The sequence below is a fragment of the Prenolepis imparis genome, unplaced genomic scaffold, assembly GCF_030444845.1.
Source record: "Prenolepis imparis isolate NDT839.2.m4 unplaced genomic scaffold, iyPreImpa1.0 SCAF_17, whole genome shotgun sequence".
NCBI lineage: Eukaryota > Metazoa > Arthropoda > Insecta > Hymenoptera > Formicidae > Prenolepis > Prenolepis imparis.
Genome location: NW_028141175.1, coordinates 1,596,165 through 1,608,471, shown reverse-complemented (window position 1 = coordinate 1,608,471; position 12,307 = coordinate 1,596,165). Strand labels below are relative to the sequence as shown.

The following is a 12,307-nucleotide window of genomic DNA, read 5'->3' as shown; positions in this document are numbered from 1 at the left end:
TGCTCGCGTTTGCCTTGGTGATTGTTCGCGATCGAGCATGCGGCACTCCCTTTTTCAAAGAGGATGTGCCAGGAGCAAGATGGCGACCGACAGAGTTCCGCATTGTTATTCACATCCGGGTCTGTCAAATAAATTCTTGTCTTATATTTTTCTTGCTCGTTAGAAAGCTGTACGATAGTAATTTGGTGAAATCTTTTAATGTATGCATATTCGATCCGTCAATACAAAACGCGCCTTAAATTGAGTACACGTTATGATAAGATATAAGAAATTTTCAAACAAAAAATTACACAACATTCGCACGCAACGTAACTTGTGTTAGAATATCTCTATCAACTTACATCTGTTGACTCTTGATATTAGATCGAGTTGTTTTCTCTGATGACGCAACGATGACACCGCCATTCATTACCACGAGTTCAAATGGAAACGATTTGATTAAAACTCATAATGCAGATGATGGAACTCCTTGTCCCACCACACAATACCTCGTCGTCGACGACGACGACGACGACGTATCCGACGTAGCTCGCATTTTCTCTTTCTTCCTCTTCCTCTTCCTCTTGGTCGTCGTCGTCGTCGTTGCCGACGACGCTGCCGTCGCGAAAGGCTGATAAATGAACCGATAGTGCCATTGTGTTACTCGCCATCTAAACCTTTATATCACTCCTAGGTACTTAGCTTCGTCATTTCTCAGTATCTCCACTCTTAGGTCGTACGTTCTTCTCTGCTATTCTATCAAGATATGGCGGGTGACAGAAGGATTTGATTCACGTCCTACATCAACAATTTAGAAGGAAAAGACGATGCATGGTATCGTCAATTTATATCTATCACGTTTTATTTATTTATTTTTTTTAATCTTGTGACAATACATAAAGGGAGTGTATCTCGAAGTATAGGTTTGCTCCTTTGTCTCATGTTTTAATTTTTTCATATAAATGGCAATATACATACATACACAAAATATATATCGGTACTCTTTGCTACAAAGTGTATACAGCATATAACAGAAATGTATAGCATGTCATTATTTTTTTAATATGTGTTTTGACGGGGGTAGTTTTTTTTTATTAAAACTACTTTCGCGCATAAACGTGCATAATGCATAACGACGACTAATTTGTTCGTTCCACGATTTGTTTCAGGGGAGGACGGCGTCGAAGGCTCTGCGCCCGGTACGGACCTCCAAGGCGAGGAGGGCGATTGCGTCGACGAAGATGGCCCTATTAGTCCCAGCGAAAGGGGTTGTGCGCCCGTTGCAAAGGAAGACGAAGATGCCGATGGAACGGATGAAGAGGATGACGAGGAGGCTTCGCCATCTACGCCACCACCTTCCGCCACCTCGAGATTAAATCCAACCATCTTGAGAGACACGGGACCTCCGGACAGGTAAACTTTTAATATATCTGTATAATTTTTTAAATAATAATATTTATTTTTGTAAACTGTTCAGAGAAGTATTAAATACTTTTCTCAAAGAAATTGTTTAATTATTTAGTATATTAGAATTTTTTCTATTTATATTCAATAAAAATTAAAAACATTCTCGTATAAATTTAATAAAAAATTACAATATAGAAACTTTTAATCAGTCAGTATCAACTTATCCGTGTGTTAATAAGTTTTTTTTCGATTTTATATATTTATCAACAGAATATTTCTATATTTGTATCTATGCATGTCTCCGCATACACTATATACTTATATTACTTTTATGAAGAAAGACGCTCAACGTCAAACATTTTTGCAACTCGCAGCAATGTATCGACGTATGCAAATCAGTTTGGATAGACGTGCGAACGATTTCTCGGTACAAATCACGTGTGCGAGTCGTAAAAGCGACGCGTAATAGCAAGCATAATGTCACGAGGCGTGTATCTAAATTTTGATTAACATTGTTTGCTGTAGAGACTCCCTAACCGGTGCTTTTATCGAAGCAGAGAGAAGCTCCTTATAATAAAGCGTTTATAAAATGATCGCGAGCCGCGCCAACGCGACGTCGTGGGCTTTGATGTTCGCCGTTGTCGGGCGCCCCTCATGTGTACACGGCTCGTTGTTTTAAGAGCAACAAATCGTCGCGGGTCTCTCCCGTAAACGCGTGTATGCACGAGGTAAGCATCGGCGTCGACGTCGGCGGCAGGGTTGCAAGCGGAGCGAGGCCCGAGTAAGGATAAATAAGTCGGTGTCAGAGTTGATATCGGTAGCTATGCCGCGTACAACGTCACAGGGCTAATAGAGATAGGCACGTGTTACACATCTTCCCACACCGACGACCCCACTAGCAGCGCAATCTCCTAACCAGGGGCGGCGGTGGCGCTCCCGCCTCCCTACACTCGCGTGACCCGCGTTGTGCCGCCCTGTCCCGCCAGCCCCCAAAAACTTCCCCTGCATGCGTGGCAGTGGTCCCCTTTCATCTCGCGGTACGCATTCGGCATTCAGTCAGGAACAGTCAGTTACGAGCGAGCCGTCGACAGGCCTGGAACGCCGCGCCGCGCCACGCCACTACGCGCCGAGAGAGCCGAGGGCTTGCCATTACAATAGAGTCTCGTCGCGCTGGCCCTAATCGTTCCCGCGCCACGTGCTCCCTTTCGATAGTAGTAGTCGTAGCTCGCGCGCGTTGATGACGTTGCGACAGGTATCGATCGCTTCTACGCACGGCTTCTCGACTAAACCCTCGCGGTTTTTGTCGCGACTAACGTTTATCGTCAGAGCGTATAATTAATCGTAATTTGTCATACGACAGAGATCCGCTACCTCGCGAACATTAGTCTCGCGGGCCAAGAAATACTCGCGGCCGATGTGAATGCGTGCGCATATTTTTCTTTTTTTTTTTTCTTTTTCTTTTTTTCTTTTTTTTTTTATAAAGCCAACAAATAATTTATTGTAAAGTGTGTTTTCGTTTTTGATGTCGATAACGCGCGGTAATAGTCTGTCGTATCTTGTTTATGTCTGTCGCGCGTACATTTATGTGTTGTGCGTATACACATTAGCAACGACAGACGTTCTCAAGCGTGAATTATCCATCGCTGTTACCATCGTGTGCAACATGCTAACGTCTCTAGGCTTTATCTATCACGCGAGCCTTTTTTCCGCTTATTTTTATCGATGAGATTCCGACTATCCGTCGTTTCTATCATATACAGTACAGTACGGCGAAAGCTGTTTGCGTAGTAATTCGCATGGCGGACGGTTATGAAATATTAGCGTTACTTACGTTATACCGATGCTCGTGGATCGGTTACAGGAAAATTATCGCACAATTATCATGATTAATGACCGCTGTTCGATTGCCAGTTTCGTCGAACGTTTCGCAAAGCTCTGATAAGATTCGTTTTATCCATCGTATAATCGGATCCTCTTGGAATCCTGGAGAGATCTCGAAGAAGAAACGCGCGTCCGTACTTGAAAATTATAGCACTCGGTATCATTTGCAATTTCAGGGAGCCAATGAGTCCGCGCTGTCCCTCGAGAGATTCTCGGGAATCGTCCGGTCCAGCGACCGGAAGTCCCCCACCACCTGCTACCAGGAGCAGCGCGAGCCCAGTCAGTCCAAATAGTATCGTGCCTCTACCCCTTGGAACTCACCCCCTGCTACCACCCCATTCTGCAGCGGTCATGGCGGCGTATCTGCAACAGACTCATCAGCGTCTCCTTCTCGGCCACTCGCCTTTATCGCGCGGCTCGGTGTCACCTCTGGTTTCCTCGTCGTGTTCGCCACCAGCTGCTACCCCCGGACTCTTGGTATCGCCTACCAGCGTTGGGGATATCTCGCCGTCAGCGACACCCTTACCGGCTGTGCTGGACTTTAGCACGAGGAAAGCGTCCTCGACCGAGGAAGATGAGGAAGAACAGATATTAAATCTCAGTAAACCGCCTACGCCGTCTTCCTCGACAGAGACGAACAATGGTCCGCTGGATCTTTCAGTGCCCAGTAGAAAACGACCCGACATGGAAAATTCGTCGCCTCCACCACCGCGCAAGTCATCGAGATTGGCTTCTTCGACGAGCCATCAAGAAACGGCGCCGGGAATCGCACCATCCAGCTTTGGCCGACCCGTAGTGTCCCCCTGGACATCTCCAGCGATGGCCTCACATTTCCCGTACTTTGCTGCCGCGGTAGCAGCAGTTACTAGTCACCAGCAGCTTTCACCGAAGAGCACTAGCGGTGTAGTGGATCATCATCATCAGCTTTGGAACGGGAAGATGAAGCCACCGACAGCGCTGGAAAAGCCGTATCAACCTAGCGAAGCTACAAAGGCGCTCGAAAAAATGAGCGAATTGAGTAAACTCGGCGGCGAGGACCTCTTCAGATCGTCTTCCGGAGGCGGTGCTGCCGTAACGGGTGCCAGTGCGCCGGCCACAACGTCCAGCAGTCGTCACAGCGCCTGGCAATCTCATTGGTTGAACAAAGGAGCCGATCAAGCCAAGGACGTTCTAAAATGCGTATGGTGCAAACAGAGTTTCCCAACTCTCGCAGCGATGACGACGCACATGAAGGAAGCGAAGCATTGCGGCGTCAATATGCCGGTACCACCTCCGGCGCCAGGAATTCACTCGCAGCAAACGAGCATGCCAACCATCCCGCCGCCTCAGCAACCACATCAACCGCAAACTTTCAGCAGTAATACTGGTAGCAACAGTTCGGCTACACCCAGCAGCAAGCAAAGTCCATCCGATTTGAATCTTCTGATCAAAGAAACGATGCCACTGCCGCGAAAGCTCGTGCGAGGTCAGGACGTCTGGTTAGGCAAGGGTGCCGAGCAAACGCGGCAGATTCTCAAATGCATGTGGTGCGGGCAGAGCTTCCGTTCGCTAGCCGAAATGACCTCGCATATGCAGCAGACGCAGCATTACACAAATATTATTTCTCAAGAGCAAATAATATCCTGGAAGTCGTCCGACGAGAGCAAGAGCGGTAACACTACTGGCGCTGCTGGAGGTGGCGCCGGAAGTGCCGGTGGAGGAAGCAACGCGGGGGTACAACCGGGTGGAGGATCCGGTCCTCATGGTGGAAACAACGGCGGTCCCGGTGCTGGCGCGACGAGCAGTCATGTTAGCGCAGTGCTGACTTGCAAGGTTTGCGATCAAGCGTTCAGTTCTCTGAAGGAGTTGAGTAACCACATGGTGAAGAATTCGCATTACAAGGAACACATAATGCGCTCGATTACCGAGAGCGGGGGACGTCGGCGGCAAACGCGCGAGAAACGAAAAAAGTCACTGCCCGTGAGGAAGCTGCTGGAACTGGAACGCGCGCAAAATGAATTTAAGAACGGCGATGCTGTTGCCAGTCTGACTCATAGCCTTGGCAAGCAAGCCAGTAGAATTACGTGCGAGAAATGCGGGGAGAAGATCGAAACTCCGCTCTTTGTGGAGCACATACGTCAATGCATCGGCGCAGGCACGGTGGGCGTCAATCAGCGAAATTTCTTGAAGAACGCGCTCATGTCGAATCATTTACCTGCAACGTTACCGCCAACCGAGAGCGGACGTAAGAGCGTCAACGAGGAAACGTCTTCGATATCATCGAGGCATCATCGATCTCCATCCTCCGCCAGCGATGCGACCACACCTGGAAAAGATACTCCTACACCGAACGCCAATGAGAGCACCGCTCCAATAGGTACTTCGCCATCGGTTTTGAATGCAATAGAGAAGCTTATCGAGAAGAGTTTCGATTCTCGCGTAAGACACGGCACACCCGGTATACATCACGCTCAACCTGGCGCACCTATGGGTACAAGCATTCTCAAGCGCTTAGGCATCGACGAGAGCGTGGATTACACGAAACCTCTGGTGGATCCGCAAACGATGAATCTACTTCGAACTTATCAACAGCAGCATCAGCAGCAGCAGCATTACAACGCAAACGCCGCAGCGAGAAGGGAACGAAGCGGTAGCGAGTCCAGTTCAATATCAGAGCGAGGAAGCGGCAGAACGGATACCATGACACCGGAAAGACGCATGGATCTGTCTACCACGAGTCACGAAAGACACTCGAGTTCTCTGTCTTCTCATCATCATCGTGTCACTCCAGAGAAACAGACTGCGCCGTTACCTAGTCGCCATCGTCAGATTACAGAAGAATCCGGAGACGAGGAATCGTCTACCGTGGTGGTAAAGAAAGAGCCGAGGGACGAAGAGACAGAGGAACGAGGCGCGAACGAAGAGGAGCAACAGCAATCGCAATCGACGAGGGAAGTGTTTGTGAAGAAGGAGATAGTGGACGACTGCAGAGACGAGGAGGATCAGAGTTCCTACAACCACCGACGAAGCAGCCACGAAACGCCGGAGGACGGACGAGAGGTTCTGTCACCTCGCATGAATCCACCTACGCCACGGCCGACCAACAACCAGGTGGAACAGATCGCGCGTAGTCCCTGTAGAAACAGCACGAGTAGTCCTACGAGCAGCGATCGATCGGTCACTCCACGGGGTACGCCCGACACTAAAGCGTCGAGTAGTCTTGGAGCGCTTTCCTCCATGTTCGACAGCCTGTCCGGTGTTGCAGGCGGCGGAGCTGGTGGAAGCAACGTCGACTCGCAAGGACGCAAAACGAGCAGCCATCCTCTCGCGGCGTTGCAGAAATTGTGCGACAAGACGGAAACGCGAGGTCCGAGCGCCAGCGGCGCTTCGAGATCCGGGGGTAGTTCCGCAGCTACCATCGGTCCAGGCAGCGGTAGCGGAGGAGTGACCGGTCCAACGCCGGGCGCCATTTTGGCATTCAGCTGGGCCTGCAACGATGCGGTGGTTACCGCAGATTCGATAATGAAATGCGCATTCTGCGATACGCCTTTCATCTCGAAGGGCGCGTACAGGCATCACCTCTCCAAGATGCACTTTGTCAAGGACGGCGTCATCCCGGATCCATTGACCATCGGCAGGTCGGCCGTGGCGGCTGCGGCCGCCGCTGCAGCCTCCCAGGGCACTTCCAGTGGACCGAGTCGCAACTCCTCCTCGTCGCCGCCGACGTCGCAACGCAACAAGTCGCCGCCGCTTCCGCAAGCGAACGGTAGCCCGTCGCAGTCAGCGGCCTCTCCCCTCGAGGAAAGCCCGCACTCCAAATTTCTCAAGTATACGGAGCTGGCAAAGCAGTTGTCCAGTAAGTACGTATAGTCCGAGCCCCATAAGTAGCGGTGCCACTTGTACATAAGTGTATCTATATTGTAACGACTGTAAAACTAGCGATGATTGAAAATTTTCATCCCCTTCCCCCTCTTTTTCCCCGCGAACACCGCCGCGCCGAACGACGTCGTCGCGCATCCGACGTCCTCGGGTTTATGCTTAAAGAGGCTGTGTCGTGGCAATACCGGTAAGCGGAAAAGAAATCGTATGAGAGAGATTGTGAACGTATATAAGATAGTTTCCGATTATCACGTTTGCATTTGAGATCAATCGCATTCTCTCCGCGTATTATTGTCTTTCGTAATATGAGATTAATCGTATCATAACATTTGTATTTTCATCACCAAGTTTCTTGTGATCGTATGACACTATGTATTCATATTTAAAAAAATCAAGAATCAGAAACCAACATAAATTCACATATTTTAAATTTCGATGCCGCAAGCACGCAAAAATAATTTCTGTTTGTAACAAATATAATTTCTATTCGTGGAACGTGACAAATGGCGCAAAATCTATTTTCGTGAATTTGTAGCATTAAAAGTCGAAATATAATATAATTATATTGATTTGAACTATTCTTATTTTTTTTATGATTCTACATCTATTTGGTGAAACATATGAATTAAAGATGCTATCATACATTAAACGTCATAATTTATCACTACACAAGTGTTAATTCTTTATTTTGGAAATCTCTTACACAAAGCTTGCTTGATTCTTGCTTCCTTTATAGATTCTTTCTTGAATTGTTTTGTGAAATTATAATGTTAATTAGATGCTTTTTTAATATATCTAGAAACAAAAAATTCAGAAAAAAGTGAATGCATTGAAAATATGATTTTTACTTAATGGTATTTTTATTTTGCATACATACAGAGAAGGAAGGCATAGTTTCGGAATCTGAGAGAGATTCTTCCCCTTCTTAAAGCTAAGCCTCGCCACCGCGCTCTTTTAGCCTAAATGTGGATATCTCCGTCGAAAAAGAAAAACTTTGCCGTTGCGACGATATTATTATAGCAAGAAATTTCGTTCGGTCACAAAATATGCAAACACGTAACGCAATATGACGCAACGCGACTCCGTTTCCGTTTTTGACGATCGTTTTAGTTTGTTTCATCGAGGACGCACTCATCATTCCTGGGTTGTTGACGACACGATTAGCGTGCGCCGCGTAAGGCCCTTCGAAAAACTAAACTACGTCTCTACATTGGAGAGAGAGGTTTCAAATTCCATTTTATATGCATCTCGCTTATATTATTTCTTTTATACTGATCCCTCTCTTCTCTTTCCCCGTTTATTACATTTTTAGTCGTTACGAGAGAATTATGTTTTAGAGTAGACGCGCGCATAATCATTTGGAATGATTTTTTCTTTTTGCTATAGATCGCGTGCGACGTGAAAAAATCCTCGCGAGAGGATTTTTCGCTTTAGAATTTTTCCTCGATCGCGATCGCGAATATGAGAATAAGAGTCCAAGTACGCGCGCGCGCGCAACTTTGTACAATTGACATTTCGTTGAGACACTTTTCCTCAGCACACTTCGCCTTCCGGTTTTTTTTTTTTTTTTTTTTTTTTTTTTCTTTTTTTCCGTATTCACTCTCTTTTCATCGGTATGAGAAAATTAACAAAGTGTACCAGTGACTCTTACTTTCTTTTGTGCCCAAGAAACGTGAGAGGGTGTGACGATGATGTGGGTGTTGAACGAGCGTTAATTAAATTGTGATGCCACCATATCTCGCGGCACTGCTGAGTCACGGGGCTCGGCACGCGGCCAAGTTTGTGATTTTATAAATACTTAAGGACGTTTACGACGTGAGATGAGGAAGATTGCGTGAGACAAAGAAAACTGCAAAAAATCGGTTAAATTAGAGAGAGCGAGAGCGAAAGAGAAAGAGAGATGGAGAGGTAGAGAGAGAGAGAAAGAGAAAGAGACGGCGAGAAGAAAAGAAAGCTTATCTATCATCTGTCGTAAGATCGTCAGCATGTATACCTCTAGATTGTAAGGCCGTAGTTTAGTAGAGCATAGGCTAGGCAAGGGTTCTCGACCCTGTATAGGAATCTCTTTGTTGATACTTATTACTACGAAAAAAAAAACGAAGTGAGTTTTGCTTGCGGGGACGGACGAAGAGAACCGCCTCGCAGAGTATTACGACTGCTGCGAATAGAAGGTATGGAGATACCTTGGAACGAGTGTAAGAGCGACAAGAGCCGAAGGGTGCAGAGATGCGGTGCAATAGCGAGACTCGAATAAGTTAATTGAATAAGTACGCGCGAGAATGAATGCGTGTGTGAAAGAGAGAGAGAGAGAGAGAGAGAGAGAGAGAGAGAGAAAGAGAGAGAGAGAGAGAGAGAGGAGAGAGAGGAGAGAGAAAAAGAGAATGTATGCGAGAGAGAATGATGCGTCGTCGAAGAACGCAAATTTTTTCGACGTATAACGTACGTGTAGACCATTGTAAATTTTCTTTGTTCAAATAATATTTATTGCGACGAGAACGAGCCAACGTGTCATTTTACGTGTAAAATATTGTCATTATTATCACTCGAATTATCGCGAATACTGTGTATATTGATTATAATTACAATTATTATATTACAGTGATATATATGCGTGTGGCGTAATAAATGCGGAGCATAGGGCGCAAGTGGAATCTAATGAGAGAATATGAATGTTACCTGGATGACGCGAGAATAAGAGAGAACGAAAATGCGCGTGAGAGGGAGAGAGAGAGAGAAAGAGAGATAGAGCGATAAAAAAATAAAATGACAGTTTGGAGAACGGAAAGAATGCTTCCGAGAGATTGAGATAGTAGAAACAGACGGGGAAAGATAGAGCAGCTGCGTGCGGCCCTCAACAACGAAGGCCGGAAAAGAACGGAACATACTTGTATACGTATTTCTTGTAAACTCTAATTCTTCCATCGCGGACTTTAAAAAAAGTATTTATCGACATAATAATAATATTAATATTATTATTGTAATTATATACGACTGCTGAGAGTGTGATGAACGTAAGACGAGATACCATTACGTGGCTGCGACTAACACGAATACATACGTACCCCGTGCAAATACACTTACACACACGTATATACATACATACACACACACACACACACACACACACACGCTTACTTTGTCGCAGTGACACTCGAGAAAAAGAACAGCCAGCCGTGCGAATGATACGCTCGAAACGTACCTACCTACTTACAAACACGCAACCACAAAGATATGCATCATGTATACGCGACTCTTGAAACCATTTTACCAGATTTGTCATTATTTAATTATTTCGGTTGTATTTTAAAATGCAATTAAAAGCTCAAATAAATATATATGTTATAAACTAAGAACATGTGCTCTTTTCAGTTTATCTCTGCCTGCTTCCTGCAAATCACAATTTTCTTCTATCATTCACGAAAACAAAGATTGAATATAATGGTTTTTTGAGATAACTCGGGATGTCATATTGTAATACTTTCCATGAACGATATCACATACATTTTTTCGAGAAGTTATAAGTGGTCGTTTCCTGTAAATTTTCTAAAAAAAAAACACTGTCTTTGTCATTAGACGATCATTATTTCAAAAATTTATTCAACGCTTTATAATACATATAAAAATACATTTACAATAAAAATCATGCGATTAAACTGCAGATAAAGCTTTTTCGCGAGAGAGAAATCGAAGGACCGATTTTATATCGAGAGGCGATTCAAACAATTTACAACCGACCTCGTCTGAGACTACTAAAGTTTTACATATTTCAAGAAAACCGGCATCGTCTCGTTATGAGCCGTCTCGATTAATTTTTCTTCGTCCGAGTAATGTACATAATGTATATAAAGTAATGGATGCAAAGGAACCAAATATTCGTCACATCATCGCACCAACAAGGGTAAGTGTCCATTTGAAACGATTTGTCACCGTGGCGTATTCTTATTATAATTAGTCTGACGGGTTCGGTCGTTAAATGTCTAACTAATAGCGCGGATTCTCGCTATCGATGCGCGATCGTTAAACGTGAAACCACTTTTCGCTTTCTTTCGACAGATACCTCTGCATTAATTAGAAATACCGGTATCCGTTCTCTCCGCGCGCGGCTTATCTCCTCGCCTTCTTCGGGAGATGGTATTCGAAATTTACGCCTGCGAACGTCAAAGAAAGGGAGAGAGGGATCCTTAATATAGCGAGGAGAGAGAGAGAGAGACAGAGAGAGAGAGAGAGAGAGAGAGAGAGAGAGAGAGAGAGAGAGAGTGTCCGGAGTCCGGAGTGTGCGCTCGCTAATTCGGTGCCATACAATACCGCATCGAATGTACCGCATCAGTATCAAACTCACCCCCGCGTATGTTAACCGCAAAGAATAGACACAGTCGGCGGATAAACTAGATAAACCGGCGAGTCTGTATACTACATTACGAGCGCACGATTTCGCTTATCAGCCGGGAGACGTTACGCGAGATATCATCTCCCTCAAGGACACCGCTGGCCTGCGGACCCTCCGTTGAATCCGACCAATTCCCCCGATCATACCCACCCGCCCTTCGCTTTCCGTCCTTACCCGGCTGGATTCGCGCGCGTCGTCTTTTCCTATTCCTCTTTTTTTTTTTCGCCATTTGCGGTGCATAATGACGACTTGGAGTCGCCGGATGGCGGTCGCTAGCCAGCAAATCACGGTGAAGGTCGATCTGTTGAAGAAGCCGAAGGAAGGCAGAGATAGGGGGAGGGGGGAAGCGGGGGAGGAGAGATGGGTAGGAGTCGCAGAAGAAACCGGTCGGCCACCACTCATCCTCTTCATAAGAGATACGCCGCATGCCGCAGATACGCGGATACTTTTATTTTAACCGTAATGCGCTAATGAATTGATACAGCGCCGAGTAGCTTCCTCTCGTCCCGCCGTCTCTGTATTCCTCATTTTATTTCGCTCGCTTATTCCGTAAGGGAGGATCGGCGGCTGTGATGTTGTCGCGGGAACGATCTTCTCGAGCGATCTATTCTGAAACATCAACCAAACAAGTTACCATTAATTTTGCAATAAAGCGATTTTCTAACAATGTGCCAAACATTCTCGGCATGTTTTCCGAATGTACTCGAGAGTTAAATGCTCTCTCGTATCTTTTTCCTAATACGTCGTGAGAGATAAATTTTAATTATGTATAATTTAATATATAATGAAATAATA

The 12,307-nt window shown here is 45.9% G+C and overlaps 2 protein-coding genes across 7 annotated transcripts in view; one reads left to right on the top strand and one right to left on the bottom strand.

Moving 5' to 3' along the window:
- Tio (zinc finger domain-containing protein tiptop) overlaps positions 1-10,762 on the top strand; it is a 119,955-nt gene extending 109,193 nt beyond the window's left edge. For both annotated transcript variants that reach the window (XM_083056267.1, XM_083056266.1), the window contains exons 3-4: positions 1,149-1,392; positions 3,444-10,762. In XM_083056267.1, coding sequence (XP_082912393.1) covers positions 1,149-1,392; positions 3,444-7,116 — 3,917 coding nt within the window. In that variant the 3' untranslated portion in view covers positions 7,117-10,762. The remainder of the gene's footprint in view (positions 1-1,148; positions 1,393-3,443) is intronic.
- A 1,198-nt stretch (positions 10,763-11,960) lies between these two features.
- LOC145946583 (uncharacterized) overlaps positions 11,961-12,307 on the bottom strand; it is a 216,595-nt gene continuing 216,248 nt past the window's right edge. For 4 of the 5 annotated variants that reach the window (XM_083056282.1, XM_083056285.1, XM_083056283.1 and 1 more), the window contains one exon: positions 11,961-12,116. In XM_083056282.1, the coding sequence (XP_082912408.1) occupies positions 11,966-12,116 (151 nt within the window). In that variant the 3' untranslated portion in view covers positions 11,961-11,965. Of the gene's footprint in view, positions 12,122-12,307 lie in introns of all 5 variants that reach the window. The other variant, XM_083056286.1, reaches the window with a different exon arrangement.